The sequence below is a fragment of the Terrapene carolina genome, unplaced genomic scaffold (genome assembly GCF_002925995.2).
Source record: "Terrapene carolina triunguis isolate 2854851 unplaced genomic scaffold, T_m_triunguis-2.0 Scaffold189, whole genome shotgun sequence".
Lineage (NCBI taxonomy): Eukaryota > Metazoa > Chordata > Testudines > Emydidae > Terrapene > Terrapene triunguis.
The window spans coordinates 1,737,220-1,762,703 of NW_020664540.1; the positions used below are offsets into that span (position 1 = coordinate 1,737,220).

General features: G+C 42.6%; 1 protein-coding gene across 1 annotated transcript in view; it reads left to right on the forward strand.

Moving 5' to 3' along the window:
* Positions 1 to 531: 531 nt before the first annotated feature.
* The window catches only part of TRMT61A (tRNA methyltransferase 61A), a 29,328-nt gene continuing 4,375 nt past the window's right edge, over positions 532 to 25,484 (forward strand). Inside the window, exons 1-3 of the mRNA XM_024217180.2 lie at positions 532 to 587; positions 2,565 to 2,929; positions 18,166 to 18,432. Of these exons, the coding sequence (XP_024072948.1) occupies positions 2,599 to 2,929; positions 18,166 to 18,432 (598 nt within the window). The 5' untranslated portion in view covers positions 532 to 587; positions 2,565 to 2,598. The remainder of the gene's footprint in view (positions 588 to 2,564; positions 2,930 to 18,165; positions 18,433 to 25,484) is intronic.

A 25,484-nucleotide genomic window follows, 5' to 3' on the forward strand; every position in this document is an offset into this window, starting at 1 on the left:
ATAAGGGAGAGACCCCTGCATTGACAGCTTAGCCTCTGAAGTGAGTGAGACTCCTGGGACCACGGCTTAATTTGTAATGAAAGAGGTGCCAGGGCTCAAGCAATTTTTTTACTTCCATAACTTACATGGCAAACCCAGCAGTGCAGGGGCTATGACCTGCTAAGCCTAGAGGTGCGGGGCTCAGCCCTCCTGCCCACAATTTAAGCACTGCTGAGGACTGCTCCTCCCCGAGACAAGCCCGCAGCAGAAACCCTCCTGCTCATAAGAGAGCTTTAAAAATGTGCTTTACAGGGAATCCAGACTGGGGGAGTCTCCCCGCTTCCGGTCAGGAGCTGGGGGGGGGCACTCGGGCTGCTCCTGGGGCTGGGAGCGGGGCTCCCCGCACTGACTCTGCTCCCGGCGGGGTTGCTGGGCTGGCAGGTGCCAGCTCGCTCCGGCGCAGGGGGTTAAGGGGGAGGGAAGCGGAGCGTCAGCAGCCTGCGACCAGGGCGGAAGGAGGAAGCGGTGGTTTGAGCACCACGTGTGTGAGCCCAGCCGGGTCCGGTGGCTCCCTTAATGTCCCCACCCGGAGCGGGAAACCCAGGCAGGTAAAGGCATCGGGTGTGGCTGCTGCTGGGGGAGGTGGGTGTTACCCACACGCACCCACTGGCTTAGGCTGGGAGACTCTGGCACCTGGAGAGGGGCGGGCGGACACCCTGCGGGAGGCAAGGAGACTGGGCCATCGGGGAGCCGGGAGATGGGGAGACTGTGAACCCAGCTCTGGGCCATCTATCCCCCTGCTCACCCCACCCACGTGTCTCCCCCGCCCCCCTTGTGTGGCCACTGTTAGCTTGACCCTAGCTGCCTAGAAGCATGTCACTGGGGTGTCGTCACTAGCTGGACCCTTCACAGGTTAATGCTGCTGCTTTCTAATCCCTCGAGCATCTTCCTGTCTTCCCTCCTTGCCTCTTTTATTTGTGCTTCTAATTCTAAGCCTAGTAAATAGATAATCGAGTTAATTAACTCTAAAGCGGCCTCAAAGCAACCATTAGGTTTTCAAAACTGCATTTGGCTAATTTGCCTCTAGATCCTAGCAGCTGAGTTATTGTATTTATAAAAAGTAAGTAGATAGAGCAGTTCTTCCTCTAGGGCTCTGTTCAGGAGTCAAAGATTTCCTTTGCATACAGGCCAAGGAGGATGATTATAATCAACGCTATAATTGATAGCCAAATACTGGATCTCGTGGCCCATATATTTTATAGGAGTGTTTGTAAAAGAATGCTGTGTTTCAAACCCACATGAAGGACTATGCAAGGCACCATAAATGTTATGTCTTACTTCTCTTTGTTGCTCCTGATTAATGCACCAGATTTCTGCCTTTATAAGGGGGACTCTATTTTGTATTGCACAAATTTAACCCTGCAGTAATGTGTAAACAACTGCTTCTCCCCAGTCTGCAGCTGGAGATGCAAAGTCTGTGTGGGGAAAAAACTTCTCGAGGGCTGGAACGATTTTTGATTTACAAGAATATAAAATATTTTTTTCCATTTCATAGCTCAGGTTATTCTAGCTTTATAAAGTTAAGTAGCTAGTCACTCAATAAATACAATGGGAGAAAAACTGCAGCTTCAATATATGCACAACAACTTGAGAGTTAACTACTTCTATTGTTGCAGGTAGAAACCAAAACCCAACAGTAAATAACCCAATATCTTGGGTAAAAAGTATATCCAAGTTACCACATCAGCTAAAATCCACAATTAATTGATATTTGGTATCTGAAAGCCCCACAAAGCTTTACTCTTCTGCTCTGGCTTTTAAGTTCATGGAAGACTGTTTAAAGATGCATATTTGTAAATGTTTAATTGTTTAAAGGGATCACATTAAGGCTCTTGGATGACCTGACCTGAAATCTTCATGCCAGGGGAATCCCTCACTCCATTTAGTCTCTTTTTTTTTTTTAACTCAAACATGGGTCAACCTTTGGTTATGTTGAAGCCTTAGTGAACCAGAATTTGAAACCAATTGAGTAGAAATTTTTCCGCTAGCTTTTGACACCATGGATGGCAGTTAAGCTTGCCCGGTTCTAGGGGTGACTCTTGCTCTGGATAGGATGTTTGTTGTCTTAAGTCATAAATCACCAGAGAGAGAGAGAACAGAAGTCACTACCTAACAGGCGTGCTTGAGAACTTGTGCAGTAGGGTTTAATAGACAGCTACAGTTCATATCTCCTGGTAGCTAGCTCTGTAACAATGTGGAAAGAATTGTTGAAAGCTGAAGAAAGAATTTGTTTGCTTAAACTTGTTTAAAATTATAAATGAAGCTCAGTGTACAATGGGACAAATGTTGGTCACGTTGAAGTCAATGAAAGCTTTTCGTGGGACAAGGATTTGGTCCAGTGTCTTTTGTTACACTTCTAAATGTTTCTTAAACTACATTAAGTTTAGTAGCCATCTTGTGTATAGTTTCTTCAAGCTTTAGATATAGAATATGACATATTCTTGCTTTTATCATTCATAATTCCATATAAAACTCCATCCTGGTCTAAAGGTATAAAACTCTCTTGTATGTTTCTTCTCCTTTAGGTGAAAATATCCAGCCAACTAGAAGATTATCACAATGAGTTTTGTTGAATACGGAGATACAATAAAAGATGGAGACACAGCTATCGTGTTCTTGGGCCATGAATCGATGTTTCCTGTGAAAGTCCAACATGGCAGTAAAACTCAGACTAAGTATGGGGTCATTAGACATTCCACTGATCTCATAGGCAAAAGGTACGGCTCAAAGGTGACCTGCAGTAAAGGAGGCTGGGTGTTTATTCTTCATCCAACCCCGGAATTGTGGACTATGAATCTTCCTCACAGAACACAAATTCTTTATTCAACTGACATCTCTTTAATCACCATGATGCTGGAATTGAAGCCAGGATCCATAGTGTGTGAATCAGGTAATAGTTTTTAATAAGGGATTTTAGTATATTAACTCAGGGATTCTCAACATTTTTCTTTCTGAGCACCCCCCCCCCCCACATGCTATTAAAAACTCCACAGCCCACCTGTGCCACAACAGCTGTTTTTCTGCATATAAAAGGCAGGGCCGGCAGTAGGGGGTAGCAAGCAGGGCAATTGCCTGGGGCCCCACACCACAGGGTACCCCACGAAGCTAAGCTGCTCAGGCTTCACCTTCAGGCCTGGATGGCGTGGCTTGGGGTGGCTGGACTTTGGCTTTTTGCCCTGAGCCCCAGTGAATCTAATGCCAGCCCTGTTTGGTGGACCCCCTGAAACCTGCTTGCGGCCCCCCAGGGGGCCTTGGACCCCTTAGTTAACACAGCAGTTCTCAACAACACTTTAACTAGCAACAGACTTTGTTTTAAGCTTTAAAAATATATATATTTTGTTCTGTTGCTGCTAGAATCTTCCTGGCCTACAGCTTGAATAATTCTACTTCATTTATGAATGTTAGCAAATACTCTGTTTTTCTGTACTGAAAAGACACTTATGTGACATTGGCTCAGTACGGCGGGCACCATGTGCAGAAATGTGTATAACAAGGTTAGTGAGTTAAAATAAAAAATTTTATACCTTTTTTCCCCCTTTTTTTGGCGGGGGGAGGGTGAATTAGTGGGGTTTTTTGGGGGGGTTCCTCTTAAAATTATGAGTTGGTCTTTGGGAATGTGCCAGTTTCCGATGAAATAGTTCAGTTTTTTTTAAATAGTATTAGGTGTGTTGGAGGGGAGTTGAAACTTTTTTCTTCTTTTGGAAGATGTCTACAGAACAGCTTGTCCGACAAACCTCAGATATAAACTCTACATTCTTCTAAAATAACTTGAGCATTGGTAGAACTTACACAGGTTGAAAAAGAGAACAAAATGGTATGGGTTAAACTGGTAATATGTGGGATAAAATGGGAGCATTCACCAGGCTACATAATCCACATATTTGACCCTTCTTACACTATGTATGTGCTATATGCAGTACTGAAACGGCACACAAAGGTCAGCTGCAATGGAATGTACAATGGGTAGTTTGATGCCAATGGTGATCTGTGCCCTATGTCCCACTGCTTTTCATGCAGATGATTTTAACCCTCTGAATGGGTTATTGGTGTGTTTTGTTTTGCTTATAAAGTGTGGTTTAAACATTATAAATGCTAGGCTGTTGCTTGCGATGCAAAAGGGGAGTTGTTATATTTTATACTGAATGTTCATTATCATACTGGTTAAATATATTTTATAATTATCTTTAATATTTTTATTACTGCAGGCAGCATTATTAACAATTTCCTGCCATTTGATTACTTTCCTGTACTGTAGGGGAAATATATATTTTTTATTAATGTATATAGCTGCCTTTCTTTTTGAGGCATTTATTCTGTCTGCCTCCATTGAATCATTTTGTAAACCTGCTTGTCCCTTGACTCTCAAGAGCAGATGCATAAAAGGAGTGCACAATGTTGTTGTGCCGTATTTTTGGTTAACGTTTCCCATTCCCAGTCTTGCATAATATTTGGCAGCCTTTTAGGCATGGCTATTTTTCACACGCAGCTAAAATTTCATCTGTCATTCTGTTTCAAATTTGTGGGTCAGGAATGTGCGTGTGTGTGTGTATTTAACCCCTGAATGCTGGAAACTGGTATTTCCAGATGCATAAGGCACTATTGTGCAAGTCCTTGATACTGCAGAAACTCTGAACCCCACAAGTCCAGATTCTAGTTTGTACAATGATAGTCTTAGGGCTGGAATTGCAGAGTTGTTGTAGCTGTGTTGGTCCCAGGATATTAGAGAGAGAAGGTGAGTGAGGCATCCACACGGCCAGGGCACAGAGACAATGTGCCATAGCATGGCTCAACCTGGCTAATGCTTTTGGATCGATGACCCATCAGCACATTTTTGCCACGCTGTGAGAGTTCAGGATGTCTGAAAACTTTCTCCAACTGGTCCGGGAACTGCATGAAGTTTGCACCACCACCATCTGCTGCACAGAAGGAGAGACACCCAAAATTCCTATCCGTAGCAGTGTGAAGCAAGGCTGCCCCCTGAGCCCCATCGTTTTCAACTTAGCCATGGAGCTGCTCATTCGAGCGATCTCCAGCAGTCTAGGTGGTTTCGATCTATACGACAACAGAGTGACTATCCTGGCCTACGCAGACGATCTGGTCCTGATTGCAAACAACCCCGAGAGTCTCCAACAAATGCTTGACATGACCAGCAAGGCTGCCAACTGGACGTGTGCATCCCTGCATATCGATGGCAGTAGAAGAGATTTGGTCCAGGCAACGTCTTTTCAGATCCAGGGTGAACCTATAATCTTCTTCAAGGAAGGGCAAGCGTACCAACATCTCGGTTGCCGTAAACTCCACCATCCCCGGAACTGACAGCCAACTGCGACCGGACATCAGCAGCAGCAGCAGCAAGGACCGGAAGAAGATCATCATGGTGGATATCACAGTGCCCTTCGAGAACAGGACCCTGGTGTTCCATGATGCCTGAGCTCAGAAGGTAGAGAAATACGCCCCTCTGGCCGAAAACCTTCAGAGCTAAGGGTTACCAGGTCCAGACACTGATCGTCAGAGCCTTAGGCTCATGGAACCCCAGTAACGAGCAAGTGCTGAGAGAATGCGTAATCGGTCAACGCTGCGCTCTGCTGATGCAGCAACTCATGCTGTCTGACGCCATCAGCTGGTCCCTGGACATCGACAATACCAGGAGGGATGAGCTAGAGTGCCGATGAGAAGCACAGTCAGGAAAGTAACAAATACTTTCCTCATGGATTGTATTTTCTAAATCAGTGGTCCCCAACCTTTTTCGTCTGGCAGGCGCCAGACGACGAGCCACGGAGGACCGCGGCGGCGAACGAGCATCCACCGAAATGCCGCCGACAAGCAGCAACGTCAATAGGCGTCGCTGCCAAAATGCCGCCGACAAGCAGCGGCATCCAGAGGCGTCGCCGCCGAAATGCCACCGAAAATCGGCTGCATTTTGGCGGTGATGACGCTGCTTGTCGGCGGCATTTCGGCAGATGCTCGTCCGCCAGCCAGTACGTGGGCGCACTTAGATGCCCTGGCGGGCGCCACGTTGATATATTTTGCTTTCCACAACCAAATCTCTGTACAACTTTTCATGAGTGATGTACCCGAGTATTCGGCTTCTAATATCTAAACTGTATTGTTAAATCTATTCACCTAAATTTGGGTTATTGCTGATTATGCACTCTATGTATCATATGACTTTTAAAAACTAACTTTGTATTTGTGGATAATCTAAGCACTATACCCAGATGTACAGACACTCTTTCCCCAAACTATGTATTATATAATTTTTTTAACATTAGCTTTAATAAAAAATTTATCTCTCTTACTGGACCAACTTCTGTTGGTGAATGTTTAGCTGGAAAGTTTGTCTCTGAGCCCTCAGATCAGGGAAAGGTATTCTCAATGTCACAGCTAAATACAAGGTGGAACAGATTGTTTAGTAAGTAGTTAACACACATTCTAAAAAACTATTCAAGATGATGTGGGCCGTTAACAAAAAACTGGGGTTAGTGGGTCACAACTCAAATCAGCAGACAAAGAGGGTCATTGTAGTTCTCAACCATGATGACTACATCAATGAGGCCAACCAACAACTCTGACTCCACCTATTATGAAGAATTCGAAGATTCCACACCACAGTTCACCCAGAAATTTAAGGATATCATGAAATCTTTCCCCAGACAACTCCAGGAGAAACTCTACAACCTCATCACACATAATCCCACACCAAGAACCTTCTACATGCTTTCTCAGATACACAAACAAGGGACCCATCATGTCTGGCCATGGCACTCTTACTGAATGAATATCGGGACTCTCAGAAAGCATCCTCATGCCACTCATCACCCAAGGGGCCAGCTTCCTCTAGGACACAACTGACTTCCTCCACAAACTCCTCAACATTAACAAACCTCCCTCAGAACACCATCCTTGCCACCATGGATGTCACCTCCCTATACACCAACATCCCTCACAATAACTGCATCACTGCATCTGTTTCATCCTCACCCATAACAATTTTACACTTTATCCAAACCATGGGAACAGCTATGAGTACTAAGATGGCTTCCCAATATGCCAACCTATTCCTGGGCCACCTTGAGGAAGAATTTCTGGACAAATGCACTATGAAATCAATTATATACCTGAAGTACATCAATGATATTTTCATCCTCTGGACAGATGACCTGCATTCCTCACTGGTTTCCACTACAGCTTCAACAACCCCACCCATCCATCAAACTTTCTCTAGAACATTCCCACACCAGCATCACTTTCCTGAACACCACAGTCAGCTTCAACAATGCTACAGACAACTATGCAAGAAACTCACGGATCACCACACCTATCTTCACAGATCCAGTAACCATCCCAAACACACCAAGAAATCTGTTCTCTACTCAGATACCACAGAATATTCTCAGAGGAGAAAGTTCGGGATACACATCTTTAACACACTTAAAACCGCCTTCATCTAACAAGGACACTCCACCAAAGTAGTAGATCGTATAATGGAATAGGCCACCCAAATATCCTGAGAGAACTTGGTTCAATACAGGGGGGAAGAATCTCTGACTGTACATCCCTATTAACACCACCACCACATCAGAACCCATACAGGCTATTATTAAACAATTACAACCCATATTCATATACCCATACTTATGCTCTTGTACTCTATGAGGACCACCGCCTGAAATAAATCTTTCCCAAACCCCCTTTTCTGGCCTTCAGACAATCCCCTCCCTCCCCCCAAGCTCACCAAGCTCATCATCAGAAGCAAGCTCCTGACCCACTAACTCAAAGCAGCACCAGACCTTGCCAAAACAACAGATGCAAAACCTGCAGAGAGATATCCACTGCTATGATGATCAATACCCCCCACAACACACTTTTCAAGATCCATGGGTTCTACACATGCCTATCACTCAGAATTTTAAGAAATGTCAAAGCTGCCTAGAAAAAAAAGAGAGGGGCACTTTTAAGTATTTCTGTACATCTAATAAATGAATTCACTTAGCTCTGGTACACCAGAAATGTTTCACTCAAAGATCATTCCATTAAGTAAAACAAGGATAGTTTGTGGCAAGTTCTCCACTGATCTGTTTTAGTGGCTATATTATTATAGACAAAGTATTACATTTTGACCTTTCTAATAACAACTAACTACTGTACCTGTGGCTTGTAGTGCTTGAAGTGTTGACTTTTAATAAAAGAAAAAGCATTTGCTCCGGCTTCATCTGGTTACTCCTTGAAATAAATGAATTTATGTAGAAGCACAATGCAAGTGACCAGAAATGACAATTTGAATAAAAATGTTACAAGCGTTGACAAGTAGGGCCAAGGCTGGTATGATGTAACATGCTTTGGTGTGATCCTAAATCAGACTATATTCCAGCAATCCTAAATAATTAGTTCTAGATTAACCTTGTGTGGCCTAACCGGGAACAAGCCTGCAGTGATTAACAGAAACAAGCCAGGAAATCTAGTCTAGCAATGAATGACATTCTGAGCCTGCTTCCTACTGATGCTGGTATTATATCCATCCAGAGCATTAACTAGCATTGGGCTTTTATTTTACTTTATTTTATACTGCTGGCATAATAGCAATGAATGGGTCAAATTTTGCTCTGTTTCATTGCTGTAAATTAAGAGTAACTTCACAGACTGCAGCAAATTGCTCTGCATTTACATCAGTGAAACAGAGTAGAATTTAGCTTAATGTTTATATTAACAGCTGGTGTTGAATTTCCTCATTTCTTCTGTCATACCCATAAGACTGAAATAAGGAGGGAAAGATGTAATGCTTTTGGTCTGAAATGAAATGGAGTAAATTCTGCATAATACTATATCTCTAGCAATTTAAGTAAAAGAAAATAAAAATCCTTTTAGGGAAAAAAATAAGATGACTAGAATCTTGAATTTTGTACCATTGAGTTCTGGAAATGGGTTTAGATATTTAAAAATGCAGTCATATGTGATATAAAAGTATTACTACAGCTTATTTTTCTACCTACTTTATTTTTAAAGAATGGCTTGCTGCCAGTGTCTTCAGATATATGCCCGACTATTAAAATGATACAAATGCACTCTTCCCCGGTTTTGAAGAATCTAGGAATCTGGCTAATGTCTCATCTGTGATATTTAGTGGGTGAACCTTTCCTCTTCCCCATCTCCTGCTGCTATCTATATTTTTAAAAATAATGTTGTTTTAACTATAGCCAGCGCTATCTTTTAGAGCTAAGGTTACAGTAGAACCTCAGAGTTACAGACACCTTAGGAATGGAGGTTGTTCGTAACTCTGAACAAAACATTGTGGTTGTTCTTTCAAAAGTTTACAACTGAATATTGACTTAATACAGCTTTGAAACTTTACTATGCAGAAGAAAAATGCTGCTTTCCCTTTATTTTTAGTAGTTTATATTTAACACAGTACTGTAGTGTATTTACTTTTCTTTCTCTTGTTTTTGTCTGCTGCTACCCGATTGCATACTTCCGGTTCCAAATGAGATGTGTGTTTGACTGGTCAGTTTGTAACTCTGAGGTTGTACTGTACTTTTTAGAGTACTGCTCCCAGAATTGGGCAACTTCACAATGAGAAAACCTGCAAAAAGTCAGATACAGGATACACAGCCTGAGCTTTGCGGAGAAGAAAGAGATTCAAGATAGCCCTGAGAGGGTTAAAATACCTGTCTGTTGAAAGTGGCCTGTTGCTCTCAGACTTCCATCTCTGTCAGGTAGCTTTAATCTCAATCAATCTCTACACTTGGCAATTGCTGCATGTTGTAGGCTCTGTCTAGATTAAGGGATAGAACTGAATCTTCTTTCATGTCACTGTCTCCAAAACTACTCTTGACATCAGCATCCCAGACACGGCTATTTTCTATTCAGTGACCAGAGCTGCCCCAAGAACAATTTGGTTTTGCAGCAGCTTTTGAAGATCCCAAATTTTATTTTTGTTTCACATTGGAATGAAACTAAAACCTTTTGAATGTTTTTGCAAAATGGAATTGTGTCAAAACAGCTGTTTTCTGATGGAAAACCTGAGCTTTTCAATAAAGGTCTCTCTCTCTCTGGTCAGAAATCAGTCTTGGACCTCAGAAAACTTCCTCGAAACAGATACATCTCTGAAACATCTTAGCTTCGATGAAATGCCATTTAGTTGAAAATGTTCCGGCCAGCTCTACCAATGATAATGTAACAATCAGCAATCCTAGGACAAACTCAAACCCACTTGAGCCAAACACTCACTGGAATATTTATGGCTAAATCCTGTATTCAGAATTGCTAAATCTTCCTTCGGTGTCATATGAAAATAGATTTTTGGATTCCTCAATATTGAGAGTAGTACGGCTTCTTGTTTGGCTGACTGTGGAGATCCTAAGAATAACACCAAGCTATTCCCGAGCCTGTTCTAGAGGTGCTGTAAATCAGTTATGGAAATGTTTAAATTCATTCTGGTCACCCTTTATATTAAGGATACATTTATATAGAGTTTATTAAAGGGTTAATACCAGATTAATTTGTGGTTTCAGAATCCAGCGGGTCAATTGGCTGCTTAAACTTTCAATAACCCCTTCTACTAATGTGCTTATAAACACTTATAACACATACTAGCATGTCTATAACATGATTATAACATCTGTTAATCATATATAAAGTTTATATATGCACTCCTAATATAAAGCATGACCCAAAGCCCTGTAACGATTCGTTCAACTTGGGAACGTATTAACGCTAAGCCTAAGCTTATAACTTCTGCCAGATATACCCTTTGGCTACTGCATGAGCAAAAGGAATCTGAAAAGAAAGTGAGAAGCTGATCTCTGTTTAAAAACGTCTGCAGTATAAGCCTGGCCTCATCTGTCAACACATGAGAGAATGTGGCACTCTGCTGATGTACAAGTAGGTCTAGCCAAAGCCCATTGAAGTCAAGGGAGTCTTTGCATTGACAGTAGTGAGTTTTAGGAAAGGCCCTTGATCTCCAGAGTGTTTGGCAACTGTAGTTAATGAAGCTACCCCTGCTGACAGTACTGTAGCCCAAGAGGGATATTGCTGTATAGCTTAAGAACTGCCCAAACATCGCCATTTTGGCAGAAGATGACTTCCTGTGAGAATCTGACTTTCTCTTCTCTAAAAGGGAAACCTCAGTCTTCATGTTCCCCATCCTGTCTGCTCGTGACGCCAGCCTTGATACCTTCTTCACCACTTTCTCCCACTTCCTTCCCGTATGACTAGGGCCCTACCAAATTCACAGCTGTGAAAAATGAGTCACGGACCATGAAATCTGGTCTCCTGCCATGAAATCTGGTCTCTTTTGTGCTTTTACCCTATACTATATAAATTTCACGGGGGAGACCAGCGTTTCTCAAATTGGGGGTTCTGACCCAAAAGGGAGTTGCAGGGGGGTTGGCCCTTACTTCTGCACTGCCTTCAGAGCTGGGTGGCCAGAGAGTGGTGGCCGCTGACCAAGGGTCCAGCTCTGAAGGCAGCAGAGTAGAAGTAAGAGTGGCAATACCACACCATGCCATCCTTACTTCTGTGCTGCTGCTGACAGTGGCTCTGCCTTCAGAGCTGGGCTCCCGGCCAGCAGCCGCTGCTCTCTAGCTGCCCAGCTCTGCCACTGCCAGCAGCAGCGCAGAAGTAAGGGTAGCAGTACTGCACCCCCTCCTCCCCCATAACCTTGTGATCCCCCCCCCTAAAAAAACCCCTCCTTTTTGGGTCAGGACCCCTACAATTACAACACTGTGAAATTTCAGATTTAAATTGCTGAAATCATGACATTTCAAATTTTTGAAATCCTATGACTGTGAAATTGACCAAAATGGACTGTGAATTTGGTAGGGCCATACGTATGACCTTATGCATGGGAGTGCATTTTCTAAACCTGTTCACCAAGCAATAACCCTCTCCTCATTCATCTTCCTAAAAACCCACATCAGTTGTGTCCTCCATGAGAGAAGAGAGAGTGTGGGAGAGAGCTATTCTTCTCTGAAGGAACCCTCTGAGATGCGTGTTTACCTTACTGAAGTAACCCTGAGACTGTATTATTGTAACCTCTCTCTCCTTCCCTCTCTTTTTATTTTGTATTATCCCCACTGCATGTGTCATGCCTGACTTTGGACAGTAAGCTTTTTAGGACAGGAACTGTGGCTTGAATTATTTCTGTGAAGTCCATAGCATGCCTTTGGGTGTTGAAAATAATGAATAATAATTCTCCTGTTCCCTGCATTTATTGTGCTTATTCTTGTTTTCCTGCCTCTTGGCAAACATTAATCTGGAGAGGCATTAGTACTGCCTAGAGACTATTTCTTTCCTGCCCTGTGAGGCTCCATCAGTTCCCACTGCTGACTGATGGCCTGCCACTACCTTATTATTATTTGGTAGCTTTGAGAGTTGACAGACAAATGTGACTGCACTTTCATTATTTTATTGTATTTACTGCGCCCAAAAGTATGATACATGTGACCAAATCTTGCAGTCAACACCACAATTCTACTGATAGCTTGATTGATATTATACTGACATGGTATTTGATAATGCTTTTTATATTTTTAACTTTTCTTACCTTGGAGCAATCTGAGATTGCCTGTGGGTTTGTGAGCTTCTCTAACCTTAACCCCTGAATTACTGGGATGGCAGCGTAGACTATCAGTCAGATACACTCACATCTGTACAGCCACACACATCTATATTTTTAAAAATTAAATTTTTTGTTTATTTAAAAAAAAGCAGAATCCGATGATTAGAGACTCTGGGGAAGATCCTGTGCACATAGGTGCTGCTGGAACTAGAATTGCTCCCCCTGGCTTGAAGTGGTTTCCATTATATGTAGGGTTTACAATTTGGTTCAATGGCTCTCAGCACTCCCACTATACAAATTGTTCCAGCACCCCTGCCTGTGCACATGGTCTGTGGCAACGAAAGCTTAATGCAACTCAAAATCTGGTTTCCTACATACAAGAGTTGGTGGGTTTCCAGATTGTCACATTTAAATATCCCTTGCAAGGTGAAAACCAAGCTAATTTGCTGCGTTTCCTCCACAGTGAGGGGAGCAGTTGAAAGATGCAGAAATACTGCATGGTATTTTTTGGCACAAATCCTTCTAGCCATGGAAGGCTGAACCATTGCAGTGCCTGCAGCAGGGGAGGCTGGGAGTAGCACAAACCTAGTTCCCCAGAGCTTGAGGCTCATCAGAGGAGAAGAAGGGATTGTGAGTGAGCTGGTGGAGCACAGCCCATTGGTCTGCAGAGTCACTAGCCAGAAAGCCCGTGAGGTTTGGGCACAGGAGCTTAATCCCTGCCTCTGGTTCCTTGATCCTTAGGTTGGTCCCCCTCATACCATGTCTGTAGCTGGGGTTATGAATTTCGCCCACAGTGAGAGAGATCTGTAACAGGAATCTGCCTGATGCCATTATGTGCACACACTGCAGTAATGTAACTCTGTGGCTGAACTTTTAAATCATAAAATATTTAGTCAATAGAGAGAAACATCAGGTTTGCAAAGCTCATTAATAATGACCATAGGCTTAGCCTGGACCTGCAGCGGCTTGAGTGGGATTCACAGATGGTATTTGTATGCATACCTGATTTCTAAAGCAGCAGCTACAATTAAGAACAGCTTTTTAATGAGGGTAAAGTAACCTAGATTTTGCTGTCTTTGTATTCCTGATACATACATGGTAATGTGCTCTAGTCAAATGGGCATTGTTCTCTTCTAGAGAGCAAACTTAATTTTTAAGATCATTTATAATACAACCTATCAAAAACTCAAATAATTTGATGTAAAACTTACAAACTGTATTTGTCCCAGAAATTGTTCTGCTTTCAGCACATACCCAGCGAACACACTTCTGGGACAAATTAGTTGCTACTGTTTGGGAATGAAATCCTATTGAAGTCAAGTGCTGAATTTAGCTCTTCTGATTTTAAATATTCCTGGTGTTGAGGGGGTATTTTGGGGGAAGGGGGGAATATTATTTTGGAGACATTATTGCAATGCGATAGTATCGTAGCACAATTTGTGCAATAGATCGCAGAAATCCAGTGCCCCCCTGCATTTTGCTGCTTGCTTAAATGGTCCTGTATCCCAGGGACAGCAGCCTGAGCTGATTAGATCCAGTTTCCTGCTCCTAGCAAAAGCCCACTTTGGAGTGCTGCTGTTGGAACCATTGTAGGCAGCATTTTGCTGAGTTCTACTCTTCAGTTGCTGATTAGAGGGACTCAGGAAGAAATTGAAGAACAAATTGAGGAGAGAGGAGGAAACTATCAAGGAATGTTACTGTTACAGATCAGTAGCTGAGGAGGAAATAACCTTTTGAGAAGTAAAACCTCTCTCGCACTACACCAGAGAAACGTACAATTAACGCCCTGCATTCTGAAGATATTGCAGATTGGGTAGCAGTGGCTGTGTTTGATTACCCTGTGGAATGATGCTGAATGCAGTGAACTGCTGTGAATGCAGGGGGGGGAAATGCTAATCTGTGAAGGGCCCTATTCTGTGTGGTGTTGAGTGCCAGAGCGGGGCAGGAACTCAGCACTTCACAGGATTGGGTCCATAATGTAGAGTCCCTTTAGGAAAGCTAATTTCTACAAGGTTTTGTGACTCATAAACACTTTGTTCTCATAACAATGGGAAACCGAGAATGTTGGCAGAAAGGGCTGCCTGTGAGCATCTTTAGAAATGAGAGCGTTGATGACATTAGTATAATAGAATTATGGTTACATGTATTCTTCTTCTTATGCTCATAGTACTCAAGTGATGACAGAGTGATTCCTGGTAACTTCACTTAAGGAATTGCCCTATTCAGAATATGCATCTGCAAATGCCTCCCTTTAAATTCGACATCTAACATCCTGTTTTTTTCTGGTCTTGGCTTGAAGCATTTGTGGGGGATTCGAGAAAGGAGAAAAACATCTTCTGTGGTGTTTTAAGAGCAGATTTAAAAGGAAAATCATTAAAAATGTAAAAGAATATGAAGAAGGAAATGAGATACACACAAGCTGCCTCCCTTTCTGCTTATGTCACAGCTGTGCTGACAGTCCTTCTGTTTGCTTCTTTAGATAAATTGGGGATAGATCCAGAGAAGGTGCAACATTAGCCAGTTGGAAGGTAAAATAATTACATTCCCAGGGGCTGCAAAAGTTCTGTCATGCAATCTAGCCTTCTGGCAGGAGACATTAGGACAGGATTTCAGTCACTTTAGCATCTCATGATCAATAGCTCACTGCTATTGTCCTAAAAATCAATCAGAAGATAGTATTACACTGTTGTGCACATATGTTAGTGAGTTCTAATAGTATCCTGCTTACCATATCAGAATCATTTTAAGAGGTGGGAATGCTTGTGTGTGCATCTACAACTCATAGATAAAATACCTGTGTACTGTTTCTTAGGTGCACATGTTTATTGGCTCTTGCCTGGTGTGTTTTTAATGTTGACATGGATGTGCTAATTTTTCCTTTGAATAAATGTCTGCAGGGAAGAACTTCAGGCACCAGACACTTTCCTTGGGGTGCAGTCTGACTTAATGGATAGAGTACTGAATTGGGATTCAGGAGACCTGGGTTCTATTCCTGGCTCTGCTGCTGACCTGCAGGGTGACCTCAGGCAAATCATTTCCTCTTTGCCTCAGTTTCGCCATCTGTAAAATGGGTATAATGATACCACCTTTTTGTAAAGTGCTTTGCGATCCACTAACGAAAAGTGCTCTATAAGAGCTAAGTATTATTATTCCCTTGGCAGTGGCCTGGGTCTGTATCAGAATGCCAGGGATCACCCATTCCTTGTCTCTCCTTGCCTCACCCCCTTATCACAACCACCAGGATTGGGACAAGGGTTGTGCAGTGATGCTCCTTAAGCCTGTTGGTAGAGCTCTATGTCGCAGTGCAGAAACCTGGGGCTAGATTCCTTGCTGGCGTAAACAGGGATGCAGCTTTGAACCTGCAATGGAGTTGCTTACTCTAGTGATGAATTTGGCCCCTGGGCTCTACATTTAAAGTCCTAATGTCTCACTTTCTGCACCAGTCAAGAGAGTGCAATACCACCACAATATTCCCACCCCTCTCTGGCCAGGGAGCAAGAGCCCTGGACCAACCATTCAACTCTGGTTTGCTGCATGGCAGTCAAAAATTACTCCCATTAGGCGGCTGGGCTGGGTATGAATTTTCTTTAATTTTTGCGGGATAAATGTGTTCTGATTATAGGACTACAAATCAAAGTACAACTTGGAATACTGTGCTCTTGTCAAATTAAAATGAAAAAACAAGTTTGAGGTAGTAGGTTTTTTTGGTTTTGTTTTTAATTAAAATTTAGGTGGGTAGTCTAGTGTGAGGAGGTTTAGTAGTTTTGGGTTGTTTTTATTAAAGCATTGCTGATTAGTCATTCATCTGTTTATTTAAGAGGGCAGAGGGTCATTTTTTAAAACCTTCCCTAAATCAGTAAGGCACAAAATCCTATGGTTTATTGATATAGACCCCAGTTCAGCATAGTACTCAAGCCCATACCTGACTCCAAGCATGTGGGTAGTCCCATTTCACTTCATTGAGATTATTCACATGCTTAAAGTCAGGCATGTACTTGTGTACCGAGCTCAATCAGGGTCTTGTAGGTCACTATACTGCAAGGTGCCAAGGACCCTTAACTCTCATTGACTTCAGTGGGAATTGAGGGCGCTCATCACCTCACAGGGATTTGGCCTATAGCACCTTGAGTATACGTAGCACTGAATACTAAGGAGCAATAACAGTAAGTGATAGCGTTTTTGTCCTGAAGGGCTTTGCTTGTGTGGACACAAATAGGGCTTTCAGATATTGATACTTGTCAGCAAAATTTCACCTTTTGTTTTAATCGAGTCTTAAGTGAGATTTAAAAATTTGTTCTTGATTTTTTTTTTTTCTCCAAAAAAGAAGTGTTAGATAATGGTTGGAGAACCTGTGATTCATGTGCCTGTAGTGTTTGTTTTATTTACCCATTTATTCCTATATCTCCTATCACAGTTATAGATAGGCGCTTTCCATACAATCTAGTTTTCTTTCTCAACTTACTTGTTGGCTCAACAAGTGATTTGGGATCCCATGGGGAAATTGCCTTCTGTGAACAATAAACTAGAAAGATAGGGGGGAAATTCATGAAGAAAAGGTTAAAAGGAAATATTCAAGTCCCATGTGGGTTTTGATCAGTGTTCATAGAATCTAAACATCTAGTCCGTCTTCCTGCTAACGTAAGGCTGTGTGCTGTTATAAATTTTACTAATTGATTTATTCATTCTAGTTTTTAAAATATTCTAAGAATTTGGGTTTATGCATAGGGCCTGCCAAATTCATGATCCACTTTGGTCAATTTCATGGTTATAAGATTTTAAAAATCATAAATTTCATTATTTCAGCTATACAAATCTGAAATTTCATGGTGTTGTAATTGTAGGGGTCCTGACCCCAAAAGGAGTTTTGGGGAGGGGGAGTGTCGCAAGGTTATTTTAGGGAGGTTGCAGTATTGCTACCCTTACTGTGGCGGTGCTGCCTTCAGAGCTGGGAAGCTGGAGAGCCGCAGCTGCTGGCCAGGAGCCCAGCTCTGAAGGCAGAGCCACCACCAGCAGCAGCGCAGAAGTAAGGATGGCATGATATGGTATTGCCACCCTTCCTTCTGCACTGCTGCCTGCAGAGCTGGGTCCTCAGTCAGCAGCCGCCACTCTCTGACCACCCAACTCTGAAGGCAGCAGCACAGAAGTAAGGGTGGTAATACCATACTATGCCGTCCTTACTTCGGCGCTGCTGTTGGCGGCGACTCTGCCTTCAGAGCTGGGTGTCCAGCCAACAACCGCTACTCTCTAGCCGTCCAGCTCTGAAGGCAGTACAGAAGTAAGGGTGGCAATACCACAACACCCCTAAAATAACCTTGTGACCCCCTTGCAACTCCCTTTTGGGTCAGGACTCCCAATCTGGGAAACACTGGTGTCCCCCCCCATCCCCTGTGAAATCTGTATAGTATAGGGTAAAAGCACACAAAAGACCAGATTTCATGGTCATTGACATGTTTTTCATGGCCTTGAATTTGGTAGGGTCCTACTTATGCTGATTCCTTGGGAAGACAATTCCACAGTCACTTAGAGCTTCATGTCAAGAAGTGTTTCAAAGCTGTTGTTTTTTTGTTTAGGTACTGGAAGTGGTTCCCTTTCTCATGCTATCATCAGGACAGTGGCTCCAACAGGGCATCTGTACACAGTGGAGTTCCACCAACAGAGGGCAGAGAAAGCGAAGGAGGAGTTCCAGGAGCATAAAGTAGAACACCTTGTTACAGTGAAGAATCAGGATGTCTGTAAAAACGGGTTTGGGGTCTCGAATGTTGCAGATGCAGTGTTCCTAGACATTCCGTCACCGTGGGAAGCTATAGGACATGCACAATCAGCATTAAAAATTGAAGGTATCTTCTCTTCTGTACATCGATCTGTATTTGCGTGGGTGCATGGTTTCTGTCTTTGAGCCTACATGTTAGGGGTATCCCCATTCTGTTGTGTGATCTCCATTCTGGTGTCAAGTCTGGTGTCTTTCTCAGACTACAAAAAAGTCTTCACATTTACAGAGAAAGACTTAGCAGAAGAAAAACAACTTTCTCCCACAGGTTTCTGTGACAGCTGCTGCAGTTGTCATGTGCCACATATAAAAAGCTTTTGAACCTCTGTCAAACGTATTCTAACAGCTCCAAGAGTGTGTGGGAAGAACTAGTAACATAACTGACGAAAGCAAATCTCTGACATTTCACTGGAAAGGTGTGTGTGTGTGTGTGTGTGTGTGTGTGTGTGTGTATAATAGATCTTAAACAACACTTCCGGCCCACAATGGTAAATACACCTCTACCTCGATATAACGTGACCCGATATAACACGAATTCGGATATAACACGGTAAAGCAGTGCTCCGGGGGGGCGGGGCTGCGCACTCCGGCAGATCAAAGCAAGTTCGATATAACGCGGTTTCACCTATAACGTGGTAAGATTTTTTTGGCTCCCGAGGACAGCGTTATATCGGGGTAGAGGTATAGGTTGAGAACCACTGGTTTACAGTCACACCTTAACTTATAACAAAACAAAACAAAAGTTCCTGTGTAGACAACACCTTGGATGAGTTGTGATGTCCTTACCAGATGCTCTAGTTTAGCCACAAAGAGAGTTCTCTTAATCAAGAGCACCCCTTGCTAGGGCCCTGATTCAGCAAGGGACTTAGTTGATCACGTTCTGAAGTCCATTTCTGTTCATTAAGGCACGGAAGATTGTGCCTAATTTTAAGTACATTCTTAGGTCACATTTAAGACAAGGGACTTTAGCATATACTTAAAGTTCAGCACATGTTAGGCCCTGATTCAGCCAGCTTCTTATGTGTGGAGTTCCCTCAGCTGCCACTGAAAAATTTCTAACAGTTTGCCAGAAGCAACATATACTTTAAAATGACAAACAAACCAACAAAAATCCCATAATAAATGGTCTGTGCTTGCAAGGGTTACAGCTGCATTCATAGCTGCTTCCAGTGTCTGCTGAGAGAGAAACTAATTCATACTGCGCTGTGTAATGCCCTTCCCATGCTCAAATTATCTAATCCAGTGAGCATGATGCTCAGCTGACTCCTCGGTTCAGATGAAGGAGCTGCATTGCGCAGTACAACTTGAATTATTTAGCCAGTATATGTTGAGACTGCTAAGGAGCCATGCTTGAGCCTTTCTAGGCTTCGAATCCTTGGAACATTCCAGTGTTTGAGATCCTGGAAAGCTGATTTATCTATGTAGCTCTGGAGCTATACCTTACTGTGTACTGTAATGTAGCGTCCGCTTACCCAGTGCAAAGTAGAACAAATGTCACGTGGTTGCTTATAGGTCACCCTGTATTACATAGCAGTAGAAAGGCAAAATTGTCTATCGCCTTTTGTAGTTAGGATCATTGTAAACAAACCACAGTACCTGAGAACTGACAGTGCTCTAAAGGTATGTCTGTACGGCACACTAAGCCTGGATCAGTGGCATCTGGGCTTGTGGACTCGGTGTTTCTAAGCCCGCACTTGAGTGTCCAAACTGCATTGTAAACTTGGGTTTACAGTTGTTGGACCTGGGTTTCTCAGCCATGCTAATGTGTGCATACTGCAGTACGCAGACCTTCTGACTTGGGTCTGTCGCTTGTGCTACGTCCACTCTGGCAGGGCTTGGACTTGAGGCACAGCAGTACTTAGGCTCAGACACCCCTTCCCTTCCCCCACCAACAAGGTTCTAGGAGCCAGGTCGTGAGTGCTTGCTGACCTGAGTCAGACTGATTTGTGTGTGGACAGAATGGGGGCTTGGACTCAAACTTGAGTCAGAGCCCAGGCTTAGTGCAGTGTAGACGTACCCTAACTCGTCATTTGGGTTTTGTGCTAGCTTGTTGTGCTGAAGACTGATTTATGCTACAATATGAAATAGCTTTTCCATTATCAGTGATGAAAATCTATTCCTTTTGTGGGTATAGTATAACTAGAAACAATGCTGATTGTTTATATATTTTGGAAAACTAAGAAGTGCTAGCAAGGTGACTGAAAACCCCCAACAGAATATTTGAATGTGCCTTTTGTTTGGCTGATTTCACATAATCAAAAGCTATTCTGCAGTGGGAATACTGAGTACACTTAGAGTCTTTATTCACCGAAACTCTTACTGATGAGTTGAGTGGTAATTATCATTAGAGAAAATGCGTTCCCACACATCCCTCCCTATGTGCGGTCACATATAAGCTGTTCATACAGGAGATTTTATTCTAAGTAAGATGGCCACAATGCATAATACAAAAATTACTACATTGCTGTTGGATAGTAGTCATTTTATTTCTTAAAGTCTTAAGGATATATGCTTAAAATTAAGACTGGAATAAGCAGGTGCAACGTACACCATTCTCTTGTCTCTTCCTTAAAAAACAAAACACAACAAAAACAGTATTTGTAATAAAAATATCACCTAGGAGGATATTAAGAGCTAACTTTTAGAGTACATGGTCAACAAAGCCTTAAGAGAAGTATTTATTTTTCCTCCTCTACTCAGTCCCAAGCTCTAAATAGCTGTAATTCATTATTTTCATAGGCTGATGGTTAATAGCCTTGTTTAAAGGATACATTTATCACTCATGTTCCTGCCTCAGATTGTCCTGGCCTCCCATTTAAAGCACTGCTATATTGTAGAGAGCTTGGAGAATAAAATGGCCAGTGGGTTTGTGGCTCGAAGGCCCTTATTTGTTGTTAATTATATGCTCTGTGCCCATTCAGACTCCTCTGAACCTTAGCTGCATCCTTCTCTGCTGATTTCACTTTTCATACTTTCAGCAAAAAACATTGCCTTCTAATATCTCAGTGACTCGGCAGTGCATCACTGCCTGTCTTGCTTCCATTCCCAGACCTATGCGCTTTCCTCGGCAGCATCTGCTGATTGATGTTTTTTCACAGTAATGGCTGCTGTTCACAGTGTCTGACCTTGATTTTTGGCTAAGATCTTATTAATCCCTTCAGGCTGAATCAAAACAACAAAGCTAGAAATCTGTCACTATAGCTCCATAATTTAACAAAAATAACCTGTGTGTATAGTTCCTGGATATTCTGGAACTCGTTACTTACAGAAGTCTCACAGCTGAATAGTGTTGAACCAAAGCTTTCTAATATTAATTTCCCAACCTCCTTTCCCTCCATCGTAAATGTTATCCAATGCTTTCAAAGCTGCAGAAGACTAGGCAGAAGCTTGCTTCTATAATTGTGTTCATGCAGGCTTTTACATTTTCTTGTAACGATGCGGGCAAAGTACAGCTGTATGTTCAGTGGGTTTTACTCAAGACCCTTGTCTTATAAACCAATTTTTGGTGCTGCTTAGATCAACAGTCTGAGTACTGAACTTATAGAAACAATCCCTTTTTTTGTGTGTGTGCAGCGTTAACCCTTTTATCCAGACTTCCCGCTTCAACTTAAGTGTCGTACACCCATTAATTAAAAGAGAGAAACTTGCAGTTACTCTTAAGATATCGACTGAGGCAGATGACACAGTGTTGGCAGGTTAGCCTATTGTGGTGCTTGGCCAGGGCAGATAATTGGTCCACTGAGATTATGCCTTGTCAGTGAAAGGTTCCTCTAAAAGTCTTCCTCTGAGGGCTTGTGTCTGTTCATCTACCTACAGTACAGTACAACTCCGATGCTCTGCACTTCATCAGAGTATTCTTTCTTTTTTTTCCCAAGAACTTTGTTTTCTTTGTTCAAAATAGGTTTAAAACAGGGCTTTTGCTCCTATTTTTCCCCAGCACAATAATATAGAATGCTGTGTTGTAATCATTATCTGTTAGGTCTCATTATTCTCTCAGAAAGTGTCTATAAAAATATTACATAATCCCCCCCAACAGCCCTGTGAGGAGGGTAAGGAATTATTTGCACTGGGCTAACCTCAGCTTTCAATTTTAAAAAACCTTCAGTGTACATTGTTTCCACCATGCAAAAGGTTTCACTGACTTTCTTTCTTGAGCCTCCTAGGTTATTTATGGTCCCCTGCCTATAGCCACCCAGGGCTGGCCTAGGGAGAAGTGAAAACCATGCCACAGGTTTTTCCCAATTTGGGGGTTGGTGGGGAAGACTCCTGACCAGACTCTGGTAGGGAGAAGATGTCAGTGACATAAGGACTGATGCTAATAATAGTAGGGTTTGCTGCAAGCTCCCTCCCAGCTGATCACCTGCAATTGAGCTGATTCCTCTACTGAGCAGTGGTGAACTTGAGTCACAGAGGACTTGTCTACACTGGTTAACCTCAAGTTAATCACTTGCCAATTAACTAGAGGTCGCTAACACATTTTTATAGGCTAGTACAGACACTCTTGGCATTATAAATACTGAAGACCTTGTCGTTGTGGTATCTGAGCACCTTGCAGTCTTTAATTGGTTTGTAATCATAGCACCCCTGTGAAGTAGGGAAATGCTGTTATCCCCATTCTACAGATGAGGAACTGAGGCACAGAGCGACTAAAAGACTTGCCCATGGTCACACAGGGAGTCTGCGGCAAGGCAGGGAATTAAATCTAGCAGACAGGCACCCTAAGTGGAAGACCGTCCTCCCCCAGGACACACAATACTCAAACTTTTGGTGACGCTCTTGTTGCCACGTAAGTTTGTTCCAGGATCAACTACAAACATTTGCCCCCTGGAATAAACCTTTGTAGAGTGTCAGAGCTAGCCTTTGCTATTTAATTCCAGACAGCTAACACATTTACAATCTATTAACTTGAGGTTAAAAAAAACCACTATAAACAAAGCCACAGAGGGGAGGCTGTAGCGTGAGAGGCCATGTAGTCTAATTGGTCAAGCACAGGATGGAGAACAAGAGTCTCCTTCATTCTACTCCTAGCTGTGACACAGCCTCCCTCTTTGGCCCTGGTCAAGTCCTATAGCCTTCTGGCCTTAGTTACCCCATTTGTAAAACAGGTATTCTACACCTTTCTCAGGGATGTTGTGACACTTAGTGATTGTAAAGCCCTATATAAGTGCTCAGATTCAGCAGACTCCACATACAGCCCCCGAGCAGGTAGGAGCCTCACAGCAGCGCCAATCCCACAGCTGTGGACATTTCTTAAGACACAAGTAACTATGTATGAACCAAAGGCCCAAGCAGTTGAGCTATGCTGCTCCTACAGTAAGAAACAGGGATGGAACAAACCTGAAATACCCCCCACTCAACTCCTCAGACCAGCCTTGCACACAGTGGTGCAATAACAGCTGACTTATCCAATGCCTTTTGGGAATGCACCCACCCCCCAAAAAATATTGTACATAAAACTCTTGTTAACAGTCTGGCAAATGATTCAGTGAATATTTTCTGAATCAAGAGATCTTTCATTTTCTCTGACAACCGGATCCTCTAATTTCATTGCATCACCCACGTGTACACTTGCTTAAAGGACATCCTGTCCCCCATTGGAAATGCAATATTTTTAGTGCCCTACTAGCACGGAGTAAATGCCATCGTGATGCTTTTCTGTGACACTGCTGCCTCGCCCCCACAAACTATTAGTGCCTATTTTTTTCTGGGATCCTTGTAATTTAACGCTCTTATTGTGACACTACACTGAAATCCCAAAACACTGTGAATTATGTTCTTTTTTCCTAAGAAAAATAAAATTACGTATTGTATCTCCTACATCACAGAATCACTTTCAACGTTCAGAATAATTGGCCCCTTCATGTGGCACTTAATGGTGCTTTGCTAACTCCAGATTCTCTGCTCGTAGTCTTTCAGAACACACCAGTGACAAATTAACCTAGCAGAACACCTATATCTACAAGAGAGAACTTGCAAAAGACAAGAGTGCATAATTTGTGTTTATATTATGTATCCTTTTGAATATTAAGTGTGCGTTAGAATTCTTGTGAAAGGGGGGGCATTTCCAGTTTTTCTTTTTTAACTGGGGTCATATCTAGAAGTAGCAGCTCAGTTTTTAGCTAAGCAAAATTCCTCTTGACTGCAAGGAGATGTTCATCATTGCTCAGGCAAATAACCAAGAGCCAAATTCTGCTAAATTTGGAATTACTCTTCAAGTCAGCAGAGTTATTCTCAGTTTTCACTTAAGTGACCCAGAATAGATATTGGTCCTTACTAAGCTGTGTCCCTTCATTATTAATTAGATGTCTGTCCAGTGCTTTGAACATACAAAGCACTATGCAGGTGCCAAGTATTATCTCTTACCCCCACCCCATCTTTTTGTATCTCTCTCTCTCTAATCTTTCCAACTTGAGCTGTGCTTTGACTTCTGTAAACTCTCAATCCCCTACTTATTTATAGTGGCTGCCAGACACTCTATGGGCTCATCCCCAGCCTACAGCTTGGTGAGATTTAACCTCTGCGTTAAACATTTCCAACAAATTCACTGCCTATAACAGGAATGGGGGGGAGGCGCTTTCATACAGACTCATTATTCTTTTCCCCTCAACTGTAGTACTTGTCAGATGCATTATACATGAATAAACATACATTTTTAGACAGCGCCTCAGATCAAAAAGCTCACACAGCTTCCCAATGTGAGCAGGATTAATCTCAGATAATTACTCTATCAATTTATGATGACACATAGATCTCATTAAACAAATGTAGTAGCAGTAGATTTTTCTCAAAGGAAAGCACTCAAATGAGCCAAACTCAGTTAAGAAGTTTCAGCTTTTGAGCTGTTTTTACTACTGTTGGGTCCAGTCCACCCCTGGTTGTCTAGAAACAGAGCAGTGCGCATGCAAGCGAATGGGGAGCACGTGTCTTTACTCCATTCATGAAGGACTCCTCAACGTGGCAGAACAAAGCAATTCAAAGCCCAGTCTCTTAAACTCTAAATGCCTCTTGCTGTCTAAAGGACAACAGGGCTCATAAGAACTGTGAATGCTGGAAACTAGATTTACATCTGTGTGACGACTGTAATGTACCCAGTGTTGCATAGCTGATAATCCAAAGGGTATG